The 21373-nt window shown below is 40.9% G+C and overlaps 1 protein-coding gene across 6 annotated transcripts in view; it reads right to left on the bottom strand.

Annotated features, from left to right (window-relative positions):
* Positions 1 to 18878, bottom strand: part of ccser2a (coiled-coil serine-rich protein 2a) — a 50483-nt gene extending 31605 nt beyond the window's left edge. For 3 of the 6 annotated variants that reach the window (XM_019269301.2, XM_010731589.3, XM_019269304.2), the window contains exons 1-3: positions 18268 to 18862; positions 4219 to 5705; positions 3915 to 4123 (exon numbers count right to left, since the gene is read on the bottom strand). In XM_019269301.2, coding sequence (XP_019124846.2) covers positions 3915 to 4123; positions 4219 to 5662 — 1653 coding nt within the window. In that variant the 5' untranslated portion in view covers positions 5663 to 5705; positions 18268 to 18862. Of the gene's footprint in view, positions 1 to 3914; positions 4124 to 4218; positions 5706 to 11296; positions 11401 to 18267 lie in introns of those variants that run through there. The other 3 variants (XM_019269302.2, XM_027277843.1, XM_019269303.2) reach the window with 3 other exon arrangements.
* Positions 18879 to 21373: the final 2495 nt, after the last annotated feature.

Below are 21373 nucleotides of genomic sequence, written 5' to 3'. Positions count from 1 at the left end.
AATATAGGGGAATATCTGTTCTAATGAGAAAGTCAGACGCATGGATAATGAAATCGATACAACCATTCTTCACAATACAAAACTCTGACCTTTGACTAAGGTAATTCTTTGAAGTTACTCATTAATTATATGTGTCCATAAAGTTTGAGCTCATGCAAAGAGGAAACACCTGATGATGTAATGCAATAAGAAAAAATAACCCTACAACGAATACTATAATATTAACAATAATAAGAAAATAATAATAATAATAATAACAAGGAGAGTGTGTTTTGTTTTACTCTATTTTAATTTTGAAGCTATAGTTGTTTTTTTTATACAGTATTTAAGACGGAGGACACACAGCATGCTATTCTTAACAATATAAAGTGATCCAATAGCACAACAGGAACTACAGCCAAACTACAAATCCAATACAAATCTTGAGGTTATAAAGGTTACAGAGGTTATATTTATCGCAGAGGTATTGTACTGGATTGTAGTAGTAGTGCACATATTTGCTATAATTATGTCCAACCCCAGCTAGTGATTTCCCACTCTTTCAGCTTCAGCTCTTTCCTTTGTTCTGTGAATTTATTATTGCTTGTGAGCTGCCTGACAAAGTAAAATAAGTAATCTCAACTACTCCAAACTACTTAAAACCATTTAAATATAAATTATGCCCGGTTGCATTGCATGATGAATTGCGTTGAGGATGGGAAAATATAATCAGTCACCGGGAGAAGTGGCCCTCCATTTTCAAAATGCCAATTTTGTAAAGCCGGTACTGTACCGAGCTGCATGGTGCATCATGGGAATGTTATTATCAGCTCAGGTAGCCCACTCCTTGATTTTGCACAGAAGCATAAGAATGCAGATAGAGCCATATATAGCTAGAAAAATACTGGGACACACAAACCCGGGAACACTGGCAGGTGCACGCTCATGGTGTTATCTTAAGGATGCACAGTGCCTCCAAGTGGACTGAGCATGACACTGCGGTTTGGCAAAACCTGCCAGGAGCTGAAGATCTCATCCACTCTCAGGCGTTTTGGTTACATAAATGCTTTGAACATCAGTTACATTCTTTATTTTTCCTTAGAGCCATGATTGCACGCTTTGCCTTTTTATATTATTAAGATTGGGTCTAATTACCCTATATCTCTCATATACATCTACCAGTAATTTAAATCAGGAGGCTTTTCACATGCTTTACTCTCTGAGGGAGAAAAAAAAACAAGAAAGAAGCCTTAACTGTGTCATTACGGACCGCATAGATTATGTAGGATATATCTGAATTGCTAATCACTGTGGACACAATCACTGCTTTGTGACAGGATTATATTTGTGGTTTTCTTTTGCTCATTATGAGGAACAACTTACTCAGTGAACAAGGGAAGAATGAGTAACAGAGAGATGCAAACAGATGGAGAGGAAATTGCATAAAAAAAGGGACAGGGCAGAGAAAGAGCCCTGTGCATCCAATTACAGTAAGTGGGCTCATTTCCTTTAATCAAATAGCTCAGTCAAATATCTCAAAGGCAGATTCCCAATGGAGCTGATCTTGACACACGAGCAAGTCTCTCTCTTTCTCATTTTGGTTCTACCCTTTTCCTCTTTACTCCGTGTCTAGTTCCCACTCACTCCACAGCCATTATTAGACCTTTCCCCCCTGTCTTCCAGCAAGCTTCTCTGACCAGAGATCTGTACTTCAATGAGAGATGTTGCTGCCCACATTGCATATATTTAGAAAGAGTACAGCTATAACTGAGAGGTGTAACAAGACCATTGGTAGGAATATTAACCAAAGGTAATGGAAACAATTTGTACGTTTCATAGGAAGGTTACACACAAGCTGCAAACATGAAGTCATTCATTCATTTTTCCACAGATTTCTATTGGTGTTGGATTTCATCGCATTGGCTGAGGGCGGGAATGATGGCTGCTTCTGATGCAACAACAGCCTCCAGTTACACTCACTGGGGACACAGGTGGGTGTTTTATTCTGTTAGAATAACTTAAATACAACTCTCTTTTTGCAATATTATTTAAATTGCAAAATTACGTGTTGTGTAGAATAATAATGACAGACCAATCTACTGTAGAACTGCTGTTACTTCTTGTGATCAGCATCTTATACATCTGAACTCTTGGAAATCCTGTAAGGAACAACCAGTAGCATATGCTTCTTCCAGGACTGTTTAAATATTCTCCAATAATGGAAACATTAAAGCATTGTTATCTAGAATATGTGTATGGACCACACGACTGTTATAATGAAATGTCAATAACACTTTGTCCTTTCAAAGCATCGAACAGGTCTCCCACGTGATGACGATCAACTAATCTAGAACACAAACATGGGCGCACACACTCCCTAAGACATGCTGAATGACTTTTAATCACATACACATGGCTGAAGCACGTGTGTTTGAACGCATACAGTACAGACAGAGCATGCACACACACACACACACACACACACACACACACAAAACTCGCCTTTTCTTCTTTCTTTGGCAATTGTTACAGTTCCATCATTATAAGATAAACACATTGTTTTTTCCTTTTTTGATGCTTGTGTCAACATCACATGGTATAAGTTGGAAACACACAAAGCTTATTATATAATTTCTAATCCAGCTTTTTTTTTTTTTTTTAAGCTCTTTATGCATTCTTGAGATCAGGTGCTTTGGTGCAGGAATAAAGAGAACCAAAGCTAGGCCAGTGATGCAATTAACTCACAGTTGGTGGCCAGGTCAGCGTTCCTCTTGGAGAGAGAAGTCTTGGCATGAAACTGGCAGTGAGAGAGTTGGCAGAAACTAGACAGTTTTGTTTCCCTTTTCAGCCTTTGTTCCCATTCAATCCCTGATTATAAAAGGAATGATTTAAAAGTGGAACTGATTAATGGACTAAGGCACGTACAGCGTGGAATGCTAAAAAGGCCTGAAGTTGTAAATACGTTGGACGCTCGCCTAAAGCCTAAAAGTACAGTATATGTGCCTGGAAATGGTCTTTAAGTATATAAGCCCTATTAGGGAAAATTTTACCTAAAGCCACCCAAATAAGACCTGCATTTTTAATCAAAGACTAAAGTGAAGGGTGTTAAGATAGCATAATACTGGATATTTTTTTACAGATACAAACACCATAACATATAATAGGATAATAGTGATACTAGGGATTTTTAGTTGGTGGTGGTATGCAGTGTTTTTGAGGGTAATCTAGGCTTGGCTCCTGAAGAAATACATTATGTTTTTAAAAACTGTATTTTGTTAGCCTACATTTCGTGATAGAAAAGTATTTTGAGCTGGTCGTTTTGATATTTGAACTCTCTTTTTAAATGTCAGAAGAAGTTGTTGTTATAATGTGCACAAGACCACCCTCAAGGCGTCATTACCTTAACATTTCGTTCAACCCTCACCCTCTTAAAACTACTGTACTTGGAAATGGATCCTCTTCTCGCTCTCACACAAGCCTATTCTTTGCCAACTATCAATCAGTTAAAGCTGCAGCAGCTTTAAGTGTTCTCTGAAGTTTTTATCCTTAGTAACCGTATCTTCGCTAAAGGGTTTTGGCTGCGCTCCACCCTACTTTCCCTTTCTGAAATATACTACAGAGCAATCTGCCATTTGGCATAAAGGGAGAGGGGAGTGGAGAGCATGAACGCTTGCTGGCAGACACTACAACAAGAACATTTACTTCCTTATCAGTTTAGTATGAACAACTGAGACAGTATACTTTGAAAAACACGTTAGAGCTGAAACTATTACTTGATTTACTTTGAATAAGCCACTCAACAAAATTATCATCATCATCAATATCTCTGTTAAAATAAACAATATTATTCTGGCAGACTCCGTTTTCTTGAGATTCTTACCCATTTCCTTTCATTCAGCCCACAAACTCCTTCATATTTAGAAACTGAGACTCACCATGCTGTTGAGCTCTGAGTCATCATAGCTGTCACATGGATGTGTCACAGGCCCCCCAAGGGGCTCAAGACCATCCTCGTCCCACATGTAGGTTCCACCTGAGCTGTTGGAGGGCGACATCTCTACAGATGAGGTTTGAAGGACATCACTCCGCTCTGGAGACATCAGTGGTCCCTGTGAGTCCTGCATTGGGCTTTTTTCTTCATGCCCTGCAGAAGATATATTGAACACAAGGCTGAACAACTGACACAAATTTAACACAAAGATTAAACTGAATTTCCTTTTAACTTTAAAGTTTTGTTACCTCCCAGATCCATACTGTCCCAGTCAAGAGTCTCATTGAGAAAGCTGTGTAGGCGGGTTTGAGTAGTGGTGCTAGTTTTTCTGTTGTCAGGCATGTCCCCATCACTGAGCACATCTCCCACACTGTAAAAGTCATCTAGAAAGTCTTCACTGGTGTCGCCTCTGTCTAGAGATGAGGCAGATGATAGGGACATGTCCTCCAGAGTCTCACCTGCTGCCCGGACAGAGCTCTGCCTAAGCACATTGCGTCCTCCTCTTTTTCCTCCTCCATCTCCGGAGCTTCCATCACTGTCACAGTGTAAGTCTGCCTTTTCAGCCTCACCAGTCAGCTCAGTGTCTACTGCTGTACCAACCCGGCCTCCACATTCAGGGGCTGTTGAAGGTCTGATATCCCCCTTGACCCGACCTGTAAAAAGAGGCTTCTGCTGGTTAGGGTGCCCAGGTCTAGCCAGTTTGTAGGCCAGCGACCCCCCACTACTGCTCAATGACTTGGTCAGCACACAGCTAGGGAGCAGAGGTTTCTTTAGCGCACTAGGAGTTGTGGGTGCTTGTGGGTTCGAGAGGGTAGGCAAAGAGGAGCTAGCAGGAGGAGTTCTATTGTACTGAAGACCTCCTGAACCTCCAAGGTTGCCATTTAGGCCTACAACTCCTAAACCCACTCTTCCATTGCTCAGCTGAGGGGGTTTGAGAAAACTATTGCGAGGAGGCCGGAGTTGAGTGTTTGCCAGAGGCTTGGCAAGCTCCACAGCTCGGTTAAAGGAGAACGACCGTGTCATTGGCTGGTTAGTGGGTGAGGGTATCTGCTTGAAGTGAGTAAAGCTGTTTGAACGCACCATATTGTCCACTGCTAAGGTCTTCAGGCTGTCACTGGATTGGGACAAGCTGTCCTGAGAGCTGCTTCTGGTAGAGCTGGAGCCTAACCTTGGCCGCATAAGGCGAGACTCCGACCCTGTTCGAGCAGGAATGCTGGAGCCATTATGGGCTATTTTTGGACCTTCAATCTGTGGACTTTGGCCTTGCTTGGTCCCTACTTTGGGGCTCATCTTCAAGGATTGCTTAGGGATGGACTTAGGACTGGAGACAGCTACCATCAAAGAACCTGACCTCCGCATCTTAGGGGTTGCAGGAGAGCCATTCATCACCTCCTTGGCTAATGAGGGAAGCTGTGTCTGAGCCTTGTCTTCACCTGCATCCCCAGGGCTGGTTGGGGTGGTGGGGTTGGAGTGTGCCATCCCCTCATCTTTCTTCCACTTCAGGGAAAAAGGAGAGGCACGGATCACGCCATTTGGGCGTGTTCCTGACGGAGTGGTCTTTCCATCCTGTGCAGGGGCGGTTGGCTGTGTGGAACCATTGGACAAGGGGCTAGCGCCACCAGACGAGGAGCGTCCACCGAACTTAGGCAGTCTGGATACCATGGCAGACCTGATGGGTGCTTTTTCTTCCATTAGATGCCTTCAAAGGCATGGAGGAATACTGAACCATGCACAACTGGGGAAAGAACAGACAGAATAGGAAAGAATTAGATTTAAGTGTACATGACTTGACTTCAGACACAGGCAAGCAGTTTTACAGGCCTTAAAACTCCTTGTTAATGCCAACAGCTGCCACACTGTAACTTTTCTAAAACTAACTTAAGCTCGAGATGTTAAAACAAAATCAATCAAACCATTGCCTTGCCATTGTTTTACTCTGTCACGGTTATGCAGCCTTTACTTTATGTTTGGATACAAACTATAATACACGGCATAACTTCTGAATTCCTCTAAAAACTATACAAGCACATACAGTCAAGTTTTACGTATATTACTTTCATCTTATATGCACCCCATTTGTGTTTAACTAAGTACTGTTTGGTTTAAACTGTGCTGTCCTGTTTTTTCTGTTGTCATAAGAAATACTAATATGACAAGTTCTATTACAGGTTGAGCGAAAGAAAAAAGTCAAATATAGTTGACACACACACATTGGGGAATGCAGTCACATACACATGAACATATGATCTTGTCTGTAATAGTATTCTAACTATGTGTGATGATAAACAGTAAAATGTCCTGTTTGCCAGCTGCAATGGTTGCATGTATGTCTCCGTTTTTAAAGGCCGTCGTCTGTGAGGAGCATTAGGGACTAATCTGGCAAGCTTACAGGATGACTTGACACTTCGTCACGGCAAGGCTGTATTGACGCTTACACAGGATCATGTGAGAGACATAAATGCTAAATGAGTCTCTGTCTTTACACAAGTGGTACACGGCCTAATAGCCACAAACTTCAATCACATGCGGTAAATCTGTTGTTCTTCCTTAGACCTAATTGTAAGCCCCTGAAAGTCCGACAAGTAAGGAGAAAATAAAGGACATTCTTAATGAGAAGTCAATAGAATAATGAGCTTCAACATTTCCAAAGAGTTTCACACATGACTTGACCTGCACCTGGCACTGGCTTTGGAGGATATGGCTCCAACATGCCTGGCCAACAAAAGAATGGATGCAAAGGGACAGACAAGGCCTGGGGGATAAGGGGCAACCAGGGCTGGGAAGGTGGCCAGCATACTGTGAATAGTGAATGGAGGATATACAGCATGTAAAACCAACGGAGGGAGAACATTGGGCTGTTTCCTTTCAGTCATTGTTAGATTAATCCAATTCCAATCAGCCATGTGACAAGTGTACAGTTGTTAGTGTTGCACCTGCATGTTGCATCCATCTGGCTAGTACTGGAAGATTATGAATAGAAAAGTTACTAGTTCCAGATGGCGGATGCGGTTAGGAGAAAGTGACCCATCTGCATGATGAAACAAAGCAGTAACTAAAAACTGTCTGCAGACTTGATCCCAACGGAAAATAACTGTTTGTTGCATTAATTAATGTTCACAAATACTAATTAACTTTTAAGAAATGCCTGCTGTATTGTTGCACCACAGCAGATCAAGCAGTTTCTACAGTGTGTGTATGCCTTGACAAAACTGGCACAAAAATACAAAGGCAGATACTGGAGCAATAATCCACTCAAGTTTTCAAAGGGTTTGGGGGAGGGGTTTTAATGTGGGTCTCCAATTCTGGAAAAACAGTCCAACCACAATGCCCCACATTCCCATGCACGGACACGCGTGTCTACAATCAAGGAGACACACTCACCACTGCCACAGAAGTGAGACTATGCCACCATCCTAATCTGCTTCATAAACACACACGGGCACAAATACAAAATCACACAGTTAACACACACACACACACACAAAATCAGGTCAGCATGTGCAGGCAGGGCAACCAAAGCCTCTTTTCCCCGGGGGAGGGGGTGGTGACTGTGTGTGTCTATATGTATTTAATGGGTAGCAATTAGATAGGGGTTTTTCTTTTCGCTACTGTCAATGGGCCCAGAACCTCTCAAATTTCATTCACATCCAGCGTGGCAGCTCGCTGTTACAGAGCAGCAAATCCACACACTGCTGTGACAGTTTTTCATTCATCTGGGTCACATCTCACTAATCTCTGAGAGAAAGAAAGATCTGGATCTGTCTGTAGGGTTTACCGTCAAGAAATCCAACATCCACGGCTTCTGTCATATTATAGTTTTTGGTATATACAGACGGATAATAGTCTAATGCCGAGGTCTTAACTTCAATGTAACAGCAAAGATGAAGAGAACTGATTAAACAGGAGCTCTTAAATAATTTAACTAGTATATATCATGAAAGAGAAGTTTAAGACAAAACTGATTGGCAGACAAGATATATATCATTATATCTATTCAGTTATATTCATATATTAATACAGAGACAATTACTTTCTCTTCCTCTGTGGACAAAACATGGTGCCTTGGTAAAGTGGTTGAGAGCAACTGTAAAACATCAGTAACCTACTAAAGCTTGTTATTGCCTGTATTGATTTTTCAATACTGGTGCCCACACAATACACAATACAGACATTTTGGTACCATTACCTCACATTGCTGAAACATTTTTTGTAATAAACAACCACGTTCCAACCGAGAAATTTGTTTAAATGAACATAAAACAATTATGTATCACTCTGTGCCAAATCACAGTAAACGACTGTTTCTGTTACTCAGTGTTGTGGACATAATATTGTTGCAACTGAATTTCTAATACCAGTACAAAGACACATGTCAGCTTAAGAGGACCGACAAATAAACAGCAGGATCCTAACTGACTGACACACATTCAAAGGTAGGGCAGTAAACCGCGCAGGCCATCTGTCAAACGCTCATATCTGAAAGCGTGCCCCTCCCCCCGAGTACAGTACTGTAAATAAATATCCCAGGGCTTCACTAACATCAAGTGCAAGGCCTACACTAAACCCCACGTTAACCAAGGCCAACACTGAGCCTCCTGTGGATCTGCACTGCATAGTAAACAAACAAACTTATGAAACCTTGATGGTGTAAACGTATGAACAATATAAAGACAACAGTCCAGGAAGACACAGTCCAAATTAAGTCAGGGTTATAAACATACTTCTGTGTGAAGCAAATGTTACAGGGACACTGCAATGAGAGGAGAAACCCTTAAGCAAGCATGAGTGCTGTGCTGTTTTAACCTCGTTCAATGCTGAGATATCCCAAGGTAGTTTAAATAATTAAGTTTATCTTTGGTTTATCGATGCCCTGAAACACGCACTATTTCCTCTGCTTTGTCTGTTATGGAAAAGATTAACAGCTAAGATGATCATCCAATATGATTTTTCCATGTTTTCACTCCTAACCAAGAGTGACTATGGAAAAAAAAAACAAATGGAAGAGGCAAGTAGGAGAGAGAGAGTGAAAATGAATGCAAAGGAAGAGACAAAGAGAAAGACAGATATTGTTTAGGGGGAGTGAATGGGGGAGACACGACTTCAGGAAGACTTTTCCCCATAGAGAGATCATCTGCTAGACCTGCAACTTAGCATCTGAGCATGGAAAGTGAGATGACATCGTTTTTTTACTCTGTGTCCTACAGGGAATGAGAGCTTTCTGTTTGTCTGCCAGTGACGCTGTTTGGCCTTACTTTGTTTCCAACTCAGAGGACAGCCAGACAGAAAGCACCTGGCAGAGGTGCAGGAGGGTTGAAAAATCAGATCTGTGAAAGTAAGATCATTCATTGTTCATCTGGCAAAGCTTTCACTTCATACACACACACACACTACAGAGATGCATTCTTCAGGAGTAACAGGATGGATGCGGATAGGATGCGACAGCCTGAGGGCTATGATCTATTGGGTCACTGGGGCTACGCATGAATGGAGGTGCTCCACTACACACAGTAAATCCCCTATCCTGCTGTTTATCCCCACAGCCTGTCTGTCGCCAACTCCCAGTGCTCATAGCTCCCCATCATTACAAAGCCGCAGCTCCATCTCTCAATATATCCACATGTCAGGCTACATCCATCACTCCTCTCTTACCATTCTTTCATCCGATTTTGAAAGATTGATAAGGTGGAATTTTATTTGACTATATTCAGACTGTGAAAAAACACAGAACAATCCCTATTTCTACAATATTTTAGAAAGAAACATCTAAATTAAAACTTGACATGAACGTTATGAGTCCTTTACTGGTAGTAATATATTGGTATAAGTTGTTGATTACTTGTTACTGCTTATTATGACAGTATGCATTCCTGTAACTGTTTTCAAAAGCATAGCATCACCTTTTTCGGATTGTTAATCAATGTCTAGATAATGTAGTTTAAAGAACAGATAGATTTGCGATCTTTATTAGCAGAACTAGGCCACCCCTGATAACACTGTAAAAAGAGAATACACATGAAGTGAAACATGTACAAGTAAAAATCTATTTCCCACATCAAAAGCCATATACTGTAGTGTAAGTGTGAGTCAGACAATACTGCCTCCCATCTTCATAGCACATTTTGTTTAAGGCACATTTTATGCAATGCTGTGTGTTTTTAAAAGCTTCTTTTGAAGTGACTTCATTTAATTTATCATTTCCTGTGTAGAGTTTTTGGATATATTTCCAGAATAGCTCTTAAAAAAAAACAAATGTAGTGTCAGTAATTGCAAGTGATTAAAAATGCAAACCAAAAGCAGCTTCGGGAAGACTTTAACAAGTGCTTCTCCTTTTGGATAAAAAAAGAAATGTGACATCTCAGCAATTCAAGTCCACATGGAACGAAGGGAACCGAAGATAATGGGGAAAACATGAAGGGAGGAGAAGGAAGGATGGATGGATGGATGGATGGATGGATGGATGGATGGATGGATGGATGGATGGATGGATGGATGGAGGGATGGATGAAGTGAGTGAATAAGCTAGAAAAGATGAAATCCATCCTCTGGTACTGGTGCATTCTTGGCATGATTTATCTTTATGCCCATATTTCTGTCCTTCTTGGTAAATCTCTCATTCAGAGTGCTGATCCAATTTTTATGGATCAATAGTTATATAACATGTCTGAGAATATATCAACCATCTGGCTCTACTCTGAGAGAAGACATTTGTTTTCAAGGCAATGGGCCACACCGGACAGACACTACTACCGCTTCTTCAGAACCTCTTGTCTCAGTCACCGAAGGCTTTAAACAAACCCAAGGGCTTGTGTTAATGTCCTCTCCTACTGCATCTGAACCAAAGAGAAGCTTCATTTACATATATTGGCAGGGTCCAGTGTCTCGACGGAGTAATAACTAGGCCAGTCATCTGGACAGAGCACTAGTGGGCCATAACTCCCTCCCTGAAGAGATTAACAGAGTGCCATTAGAAACGGCTAATAGAATGAGACAGGGATGAAAGCAACACTGACGTTAGGCTAATGTGTATTGAGTGAAAGCAATACTCAGCTGAGCTGCACTGATGCTCAGAGATCCTAATCCGATGAGACAGCACAGAGGCTCTGGTAATGTTGTATACTAACTCTGGTAGATCAGGTGACGAGAGACCGAGGAAACAGTGAGTAGAGTGGAGAAAGTTAAGGTGTGGCAGCCTGCTGCAATAAGAACTATAGTCTGTACACACTGCAAGTTGTATTAGACTGGACGACCACAAGCAGACACACATCACATCCATCTTGCAGCCATTTACCATCACTCCTCATAATGTAGAAGACGATAAAATATTACCTTAACTCAGGGAACTTATGTTGACTAGTCCACTCATTTTCATCCCAGAGTCAACCATTGAGAGAAGAGCTACACCCTGCCAAGTGACTCTGCACTTTGTTTCCTCCATCATCTGAACTGAAAGTAAGGCAGCGCCCAGAAGAGGGTAGAGCACAGGAACAGGAAGAGACTCTGTCTGCTGCCTGACTCTCTCCTTGCATGTGTGTGTGTGTGTGTGTGTGTGTGTAATGTGTGACGTATGTGGTTTCGCGGTGATGGGTGTGTGGGTGGAGACGACAGAGCCTTCATGGGTGTGTTGTTAATAATTGATAGGGCATCTTTTTTGCCCTGCAAGAGGAGAGGAGAGGGCAGGATAGGAGAAATTGTGCTTTTGGAAAAAATACACAAAGAAAAGAAAATATGTAGCAGCATCAAAACAAGTCCAAAGACACATAATCCTCCAAACACAAGACACTGTAAAGACAAGCTAAAGTAGCAATTTTCAACGTGCACGCCGGTGCCACATAGTGTCATGAGATCACCAGAGGGGATAATAAAGGAAAGCAGATCCTAGCAGCTGCAGATGGAAGGTGACTCGAGTAAAGAAGAATTTGTTGTGGTTCTCTTAAGGATTCAGTGTGAATTCAATCTACCCTCCTCATTTCATGGTTGACAACATACTGGTTCCACTCAGTCAACCGTTTTCCGTTAAGTGCCAGCAGTAAAACCATAAAAGCATTGCCAGTTCCTCAACGTCTCCTCTTTATAAATGTCACAGCATGGAGTCTGATCCACCCGACACCAGCAACAGATAAAAATAAAGGCTAAAACACAACCGACTACTTTAGCTGTATATTATTGCAGGTTATACTGGTGTTTTTCAAAATACAGACTGGAAAGGGAGAATTTTATGGTGCTACATTAATTTGGGATATATACACAGAACCAAGATAGCAACAAAGAAAGTCTGAACCAAAATGAGTCATAATACTGACTAGTCACGACACGGAAACACCCTCGAAATGTCCTCATCCGTCCTGACTCATCCATAAGAATTATTCCACCACATTCTTTCTGCAGTAGAAGTACTGCTAGGACTTATAGAAATCTAATTATCTTCACTTCAGCCAGATGTCCACACTCCCATCACCATAATCACATTTCTCCCAACACCTCTCCTCTCTCTGATTCATCATTCAGTTTTTCTTGTGTATGTGTATGGCATACATAGACGTGTAAAAGTCTGTTCCCGCTCTCATATACGACCTTTCACTTGAACCAAACTGTGAGAAGACTGCAGTGCATTTGACAGCCCAATTTATTTCTCACCTTCTGATTGGCCACAAGGGTGAGAAAGGCTGATGAAGTATTGTCAGGCAACAGCGCTGGCTGTCAGTCACTGTCAGCGAGGTCATTAGATTAGTTTATGTAGATGGGAGCAGAAGGCAGGGTGGATAGCAGCCCGAGGCTTACTTTTCATAGTGATGGCTAATAAAACTTTACTGAGACCACAGAACATGACATTATTGATTGATCATGCAGGTGGGACATCACACAACCGTGGCTAACAATGTATGAATTTAGTGAGAAGATAATACTAGAGTTTGGAGCAAAAATGATAAAGCATGTCATGTCAATATAGATTTTATACATTTTGAACTAGCTTTGGCTTATAATGATGTAAGTAATATTATACAAAGGAAAATGCCTAACCCTTTTAGAAATAAAGTATATTATTTGTGTTTTAATAGAATTGTAAGTAGGAGGCAGAAAGACAAACCCAGCAAGGCTTTGGCTTATAGCTAATAAGTTAAAGACAGTGCAAAGGCAATTCTCAAAATACATTAAATATGTTGGAAAATAGATGCTGAAAAGTTGGAGTTTTAAGTCTGGGAAAACTCCACAGTTCAGGCAAAGGTGGCACCCTGAGCATACCCCAGCACCCCTAGCAGAGGGACAGAGATTAATTCATCTCATCTTGTGTTTCAAAGTGAGTCATGTCATTTTCTGAACTTATCTGACACAATTGAGTCGCTTCAAAAAAGTCCTGGAGCTGAGAATACTGCTCATTTTTTACCAGATTTTGACACAATTTCATAAACTTGTGGATATTTTTTAATCATTCAAATTTGACTGGGTGGTTAATAACACTTTCTTCTTTGGTCTGACAAACTCAGAACACATATTTATTCTTATTTTTTACACGGACTCTAACAAATGGTTTGTCTGAGATCCTGACTCTTATTTAACTAGTGTTGGTTTGTTGGTCCAGCAAACTAAGTAAGTCAGTCTATAGTGGCTGAGAGCTGCATACAAAACTACAGCCAAAGGTCATAAAGACTGCTTTATGTCATGTACATTGGCAGCACACAGGAAGTCAAAGTGAAAGCATATTTCATTATCTGTTAACAGTCTCGATTGCTTGTTTAGAGCTAAATGAACCTTAAAAGCCATGACACGAAGAAGCATCACATTGAGTTAAGTGTCGTGCTTTTTTAAAATAGAAAGTACAGGCACATGTATAGGATTATGCACTGCTTTACAGCGCATTAAGTGAAGGTAAACCCTTTATAAAGAAGTTTTCTCACATGATTCAAACAACCACACACACACAAACACAGAACAGTAACTAGAACCCAGAGTCACATGCACAGTTCATGGCCAAAAGCATACCCTGACCCAAGTTTTCATACCAGGACAATGATACCATTTTCTCTGGTATATCAGCAGCTTCTTCACTCTGACGTATGAGTTCATTTGACACACCTCGAGCTTTGTTTTGATGTAACTATGCCAGTCTCTCCAACATTTTACACCACATGCCATCTCAGAAAATGTTAAGCTCTGCAGGTTTATGTTAAATGTTAAATACAGTAGAGTAAGGCGACCTTATTTCTGCAATCTCAAAGTTTATTTTCAACATTTTTCTTCTGTAAAAATATGTTCTTCATCTGAAGACTCAAAGTACCACTAAGGAGGGGTTGAGGAAACAGTGAAACTAAAACTGAACTAACTTCTTATCGCCACATGTTACAGTGCAAAATACAGGCCCATCCTAAGAGGTGAGAGATGTGGCTTTAAGAGAATGAACCTAAATCATTCCATGACACAGTGTCTGGATTAAGGCTCTGAATGTAAAACAAAAAAAAAATAGTCTTAAGCTTTTAATAGATCATGTTCCTATCGGATTTATGGACAATGCACTGCTATTAGGTCAACTTCCTCTCTGCACAACTTCCATCTTTTCCTGTGTCTCCTTCCTTTCCATTCATTCCATCAAGCTGTCTCTCTTAAGAAATGCTGCCCCCAATCTCTACTATTTCCTAAGGCAGCACATTTCTTGTACAGTAACTGGCAAACGGTCTTATACGATGCGAGGGAGAACAAGGCCTGCTTACATCAAATAAGGCTAAAATTGATGGTTAACATCCAGCAAATGCAAGCACACACTGCACATTCCTTTGTGTTCTTTTTTTTGCACAGGGTTTAGAGCTATTAGGTCATTTGATACAACTAGAAGGGAACCTTTCCAAAAGAGAGTCTGATGCAACACAGTAACCCTTCTTTTCACCTCAGTAGCCTTCTGGGACAAGCTGACTGAGTACTCACTGATGGTGGACGTTGTGGCCAAGTATTCCTGCTGTTTAAACTGCTTTGAAGACAGGAAGGCACCATAACACAGCAAAGTGCTGTGGGGATTTGAGATACTGTCGTTGAGCCTGGCATGCAAACGCAGTATTTGAATATCAGCTTTGTTGATGTGTGTGTCATTTGGGACGGCATTCGTTTTTGCCTTTGAACGGAGCAAGAGTAATACGTCTAATGTCACTACAGTCTCAATACACCACAGCTGGTAAATCCTGAGCTTTTAATCTGCAGGTGTGTCACAAGAAATACCCAGTTATCCTGGGTGAAACAGAAGTCTGGAAGAGACAATGATATGGTAGGGCTGAGTGAGCAAAAGAGAGGCTTTGGGACAAATGAACCTGGTACAGTAACATGAGAACAAAGACTCAGGCCTTCTATTAAGTGGGCAGTGCTCCGGGGGAAAAAACACCCATTTTGAACAGATGCATTTCAGCACGTCGCGTACGGTGATTGAGAGTGACTCAGCAGTGTTTGTGCAGAGATATCGAAAACAAACTTTCCCCCCTCAAAGCACAGCTCACAGTCTCCAGAACATTAGCTGTCCTTTGGCTGATCCCAAGTACACTCTAATATCATATCAATCAAAGCCTTGAAGGTTTATTGAATGAGGCGTGAAGGAAAGTGACCCCGCGACCTGATGTGCTGCAAGCTAAACACAGTCAAATTGAAATAATAAGAAAGAAGCAAACTGGGTGACACAGGGGCGCGTACTATATAAAGTGATGGGAGCAACAAATGAAAGCTGACAAGCTGTCAAGTGCAGACACCTGGGAATATGAGATGTTTCTTCTTTCAGTATAGGAATAGTTAGTCCTGCACACTCACACAGGTGTTTTTTTCCCATAATAATTTAATTAGGCCTCTGCTCAGGTAGATATATTGTATATATATATATATATTTCATGGTCTGTGTACACGCCCACACAATGTAGAAAAGAGCTGTAATCAGGCAAAGTGAAAACATATGCGTGGGTGCACACTTGGTATACAACTTACACATGTTATTATTCTTCATAAAAGAGGATAATATCAATTTATATTTAGTTGGTTGTACAATATATAACACACACTTCCAATTAAGCTCTTTAAAACTATTTAATAATTACATTTGGACACGTGACAGTAGGAAAAGATTTGTTTCAATTGATTTAGCTGCTTCAGTTTGAGTGTTTTGTCACACTGTCACATCTTACTGAGAAGAGAGCCATCATCTATGTTATTAGTAACACATGTGCTTTTTTACTGTACTAAGTCAAAATGTCTGTTGTGAAACAGGCCTGTTCCATGTTGAGATTTATCGCATTCAGCAACTGCTCATTGTATTAACATCATCATCGAGCCGATAATGACACCCTGCATTGTGTTCACGATGACACCTGTGCAAACATGCGATTTATGAGCCAAACAACAAAGGGACTGGCTCACAAAAATACTCCCCGAGACGCACAACCTATTTTTTATATAATAAATACTGCTTTTTTTTAAGTACAGAGGATAAAACAGAAGTTGTACATAACCTCTTTGCCCCCAAGTGCCTGTCAATTTCTGACCCTGTGTCAGAGCATCTGAGATCTACACTCCGCCATACACTGAGCTATTCCAAGCCTTTGAACATCTGTGGTCTTACCGAGGGGAATGACAGAACTGATAAGCGTGGCTAAGTATAGCTCTAATGATAGGCCACATACAGAGAGAGAGCGAGAGACGAGGGCAAGGAGGATCAGAGAAAAGTCAAAGTCAAATCAAGTCGCTGGGCTCTGAGCACAACACCACAACACACACACACACACACACATGAAAACATGCACAAATATATAACTTCATTTTCCCGAATGACCTCATCTCCGGGCATTTCAGATACTCAGCTATTCTCTCAGCCCTCGTCGATTGTAAACTATAGTCAGTAGGATGGAGGGAGAAATGCCGTATCTGTTTTGTTCTTAAACATACAGTAAATACAACACCTATGGGGCGAAGATGCACGCGGCTTGTGTTTGACAGTCTGGAGAGCTGTTTAATACTCCACTCACTCTACAAGGACTCCTTCAATCTGTGATTTCTGGCACTGTCATACAAATGACTCAACACTTTTCAGTGCCGTTTTAGCATCTTTCACTTTTACATCTTATCTGTGAGCCTCAAGGTCGCCCATAATGGGCATTGCAATGTCTTGGAATGACTACTATGCACAGAGTTATGTGTATAATGTGTATCTACACTCAAACAACATATACAATCACTGTTAGAGCACACATGAAGACACAGTCTGGAAAAAAACCCTTACATACTAAACTGCAATTTGGGGGGTCTTCAACAGGCGGGCAGCGGAGACATTCAGCTGTTGTTAAGGGGAAGCAGATTGTAAACACACCCTCAGCCAAGGTGGCGCTTCAAGACCTATACCAACAGGTGCCCGAGGAACACACACATGGATTTGCATGTGTGTGTGTGTGTGTGTGTGTAAATGCGAACCCCACCCAAACACTGGAGCACCAGAGGAGGGTCCAGCTCACTTACATTACGGGCAATCAGTCATGCCTTATCCTAATGTGTACTGGCCTGCTGATGCCATGGCGCTTTGCACTGTCTGGGCTGTAATAGATCACAACCTAAAATGGTACGCACACATACGCGTGGTTATGAGACTTGACTGACAGCAACTTCAGTCGTGGTATAAAAATATGAATATATGCAGCTGCAGCGCATAGTATGGAGAATAAAAATATATTTTAAAAAAACCTGGTTAAATCTGACTTCCTGTCTGAGCAAGAGCATGAGGGCACAGGAGTCTTTTTTAGTTACACTTTAATCCTGACATGTGCAAGAGGAACATACATCTGAGGCTGAGTACCATTCAAAGTCTTAAAAACTGAGCCATGCAGCAACGATTTGGACTATTTATCTACATGAAGAGAATGGTGTGCATCATGTTCTTGTAATAATTGGTTATATAATAAGTTACTTTTTATATGCTTGTTACATAAAGGCCCGGTCAGACTCATTCATGGTACAGTTACTCTTTCCAGGCCATGTTATGACTGTGGGGGGTGATGTTGTGACGTTATAAAACATGGCCTCTTCTTCCACACAGAGAAACACTGCCAGACTTCATCATATATATATCTAATATATCTCTATATATAGATAATATATCCTAGATAGATAGATAGATAGATAGATAGATAGATAGATAGATACACATACATATGTATGTCTTCTGTACCAATACATACCCATTTAGGCAAATAAACAGATTTAAAGGCAACACAGCAACTTTCCCATCATATCACAATCATAACAGGACTTACATAACCAGATTCATGCACATTATAATTTGCACGTACCTGAATTATGCCGTTTAAAACATGTTTACTGCCTCCAGTGATGTGTCAGCAAATACTCCGTTGTCTTATCAAACAACATGATGTAAAGTGAGCAGCCAAAGTACATGTGTAATGTCACTCTGCCTCTATCCGTTTAAAGCTTAAGTCTTTACAGGCTACAGAGTCATTGATGAAAGTCCTCGTGTTTACACTATCAGGTCTGTTGTTGTGTACGAACCAAACCAAACTATGTTTGCGTAAAGACGCAGCTGACTGGAAACCAAACGCGACAAATATTAGGTTTCCTCACATTTCACATTATCCACTCAGGCGTTAAAAATAACCCGTGGCTGTATCACGGGAGCCGTTAGTCGAAAAGTGTCATCGGTGTCAGCAGCCAGCGACCAACTGATGATCCGGATCCGTTACCGACCGTCCGTAAAAAGCGAAACTGGCGCACGTACAAACAAAATCCATCCAACCATGCAAAAATGATGCGAAATCCTCATTTATATGAAAATAAAAAGTAGTCTTGTGACTAAACTAACCACAGCAGTGAAACCCCAACACGGTACAAGGGCTGACTTCCATGTCAAAGCAGTTAATCACTCCGGCATCGTCCTCTCGCTTCCAGCTGGGCGGAGCGTGGAGATGTCACCTGGGTCTCAAAGGGTGACTGTGTGTGTGTGTGTGTGTGTGTGTGTGTGTGTGTGTGTGTGTGTGTGTGTGTGTGTGTGTGTGTGTGTGCGCTAACCTCACCGTGCTTGTTTTCTTACTGTACATACTGTTGTGCACACACTGTCTGTGTCTTTATGTAAATGTCAGAGCTGCACTTTTTCTTTCCAAACATATCTCTGCACACTGCAAGCGAAACGTTTCAGTGAATAATCTGCAGCAGCTGATGTGAGCCTGTAATGAACCGTGCACAGTTGTTGGTGTGGTACTCTGTGCACATGAAAGTACTTATCACCTCATTAGTAACACTAATAAGAAGTTGTAATTAGGTGTAGCAGTAGAAGTGGCCGGCAGCACCATTTATAAAAAAGATTACACCTCATATTTTTGGGCTTTTGGGCCAAAGTAGATAGATAGATAGATAGATAGATAGATAGATAGATAGATAGATAGATAGATAGATAGATAGATAGATGGCACATGGCATGTACAAGGCATGAGTTATGTGTGAGTTAAAGTGACTACAGTATAAACAGATTTAAAGTCTAGAACATATAGTTCTAGCCCTGTAAAACACACACACAAAAGAAAAATACACACATTTACAAACTCTATAAGGTAACTTTCTGCAAAAAAACTAAACAAACAAAAAAACATTGTGCCATCTTTGTCAGTGAATTAGTCAGTGCAAGTTATGTATTAATGTCCATCTTCCACAATCAACTGTGACAGTGTCCTCTCTCTGCACAGAGGGGAGTCATTATATAGTGGTATGGCAGTGGGCAGGAATGATTTCCTGTAGCAGAATCTGCTGTTCCATCAGGAGGTCATGTAGGGGATGTGAGCTATTGTCTCACTCTCTGGTTACTAACAATAAGAAATATTTTCCAGAGAATCCAAGAGGGTTTTTGTAGCTTATGATGGATGGAGAAACACTGCATCCTTCAGTTTATCGCAAATATTCAACACATCTGGAGATTCATGGATTTGGATGTAGTGGAGTAGAAAGACTTAACTACACTACTGAACTAAATGTACTTAGTTACTTCCCATCATTGCCCATATGTCCACATGTGTCCATTAGAGGGCAGAGTTTAGACATATGTAATGCTGTGCATACTGTATATAGTGTAATATTATTATACTAACTACATGATTCAACCTGCAACATGAGCCTTATTTATTTCAGCAGCCTTTGCACTCCGCACTATCACCTGATCACTGCATAGTATGTTTATGTTTACCTGTCAAGCCTTGTTTTTTACATCTGTGTATGTACATTGAGATATTTATATATTAGATTAGATTAGATTAGATAATACTTTATTTTTCCCACAACGGGGAAATTCACTTGTTTACAGCAGCGAAAAAATAGTCAAGGAGGGAAAAACACAAGTGTACATATTTACAAAAAGTACTAAAGTAGAATGTGCTAAAACAAGTACTATATTTAGATATGTACACACACCTGGTCAATAAAAGTGATCCTGGTTCTGATTCTATGTTGTTATAATGAAAAGATGGCTAATCACTTTAATTAATGATTTAAGAAAGGAAATAAAATCAATATTTCTGTGCCAAATCAATTTTTTTTTATAATAATCAGTGCTAATGATGATGATAAAAACACACATCAGCTCCACCAGTACCACCTACATTATTATGTCAGAGAAGACAATCTTCCAAGAATTATTTTTTCCGATTAATGTCCAATCTACTTACCTTGCTAAGTTGCAACTGGTGGCTGGAGCTCGTTGCAATTCATTAATTTATTCTTTCATCCTAAGCCGGACTGAGGTGTGGGAGTGAGGGGTATCAGCCACAATCTTCCCTGCAAGTCGTACAGGTGCTGAAGAGCTGCAGGATTGCAGCTGATCACCTTCTCTGCAAAGCGAATGACACACTACAGCCTTGTCCTTGGCAGTGTCAGCAGTGTGCCAGATGGTGATGGAGGAGGTGAGGATGGACTGAGTTCTGGAGGTGTAGAAGCACACCATCAGTGTCTGTGGCAGGTTGAACTTCTTCAGCTGCTGCAGAAGTGCATCCTCTGTCTGGCTTTACTTTAACATGCTTGTAAAATATCCAGGGTCCACCATCATCTCACGTAACACCAGAGAATGTCTCGCCCTCTCTCAGCAAAATGCTCAAATGGCTTCACCAGCTGTTGAGCTGTTAGTTCTGCCTTGTATTCAGTTGCAGTTGGTCATCTTTTTCTACCCCCTGTGATATGTCATTTAATTCAGTTAGCACCTTGTTTAGTTGCTGTTTTCACTTTATACTTTAAGTTTAACTTTTCACTTTATAGTTATCCAACAAGTAGGTTGTTGATCTGTAAATGAAATATTATCATTCTCAGTACAACACAACAAAAACTACAACAACTTTCAGCTGCCCGTTGCTCAAAGCAGCAGATTTCGAATAAATTTAGAAATTATATTTAGTATAGTAGTAT

The sequence above is a fragment of the Larimichthys crocea genome, chromosome III (assembly GCF_000972845.2).
Source record: "Larimichthys crocea isolate SSNF chromosome III, L_crocea_2.0, whole genome shotgun sequence".
NCBI lineage: Eukaryota > Metazoa > Chordata > Actinopteri > Sciaenidae > Larimichthys > Larimichthys crocea.
This window is presented reverse-complemented; position numbering and strand designations above follow the sequence as displayed.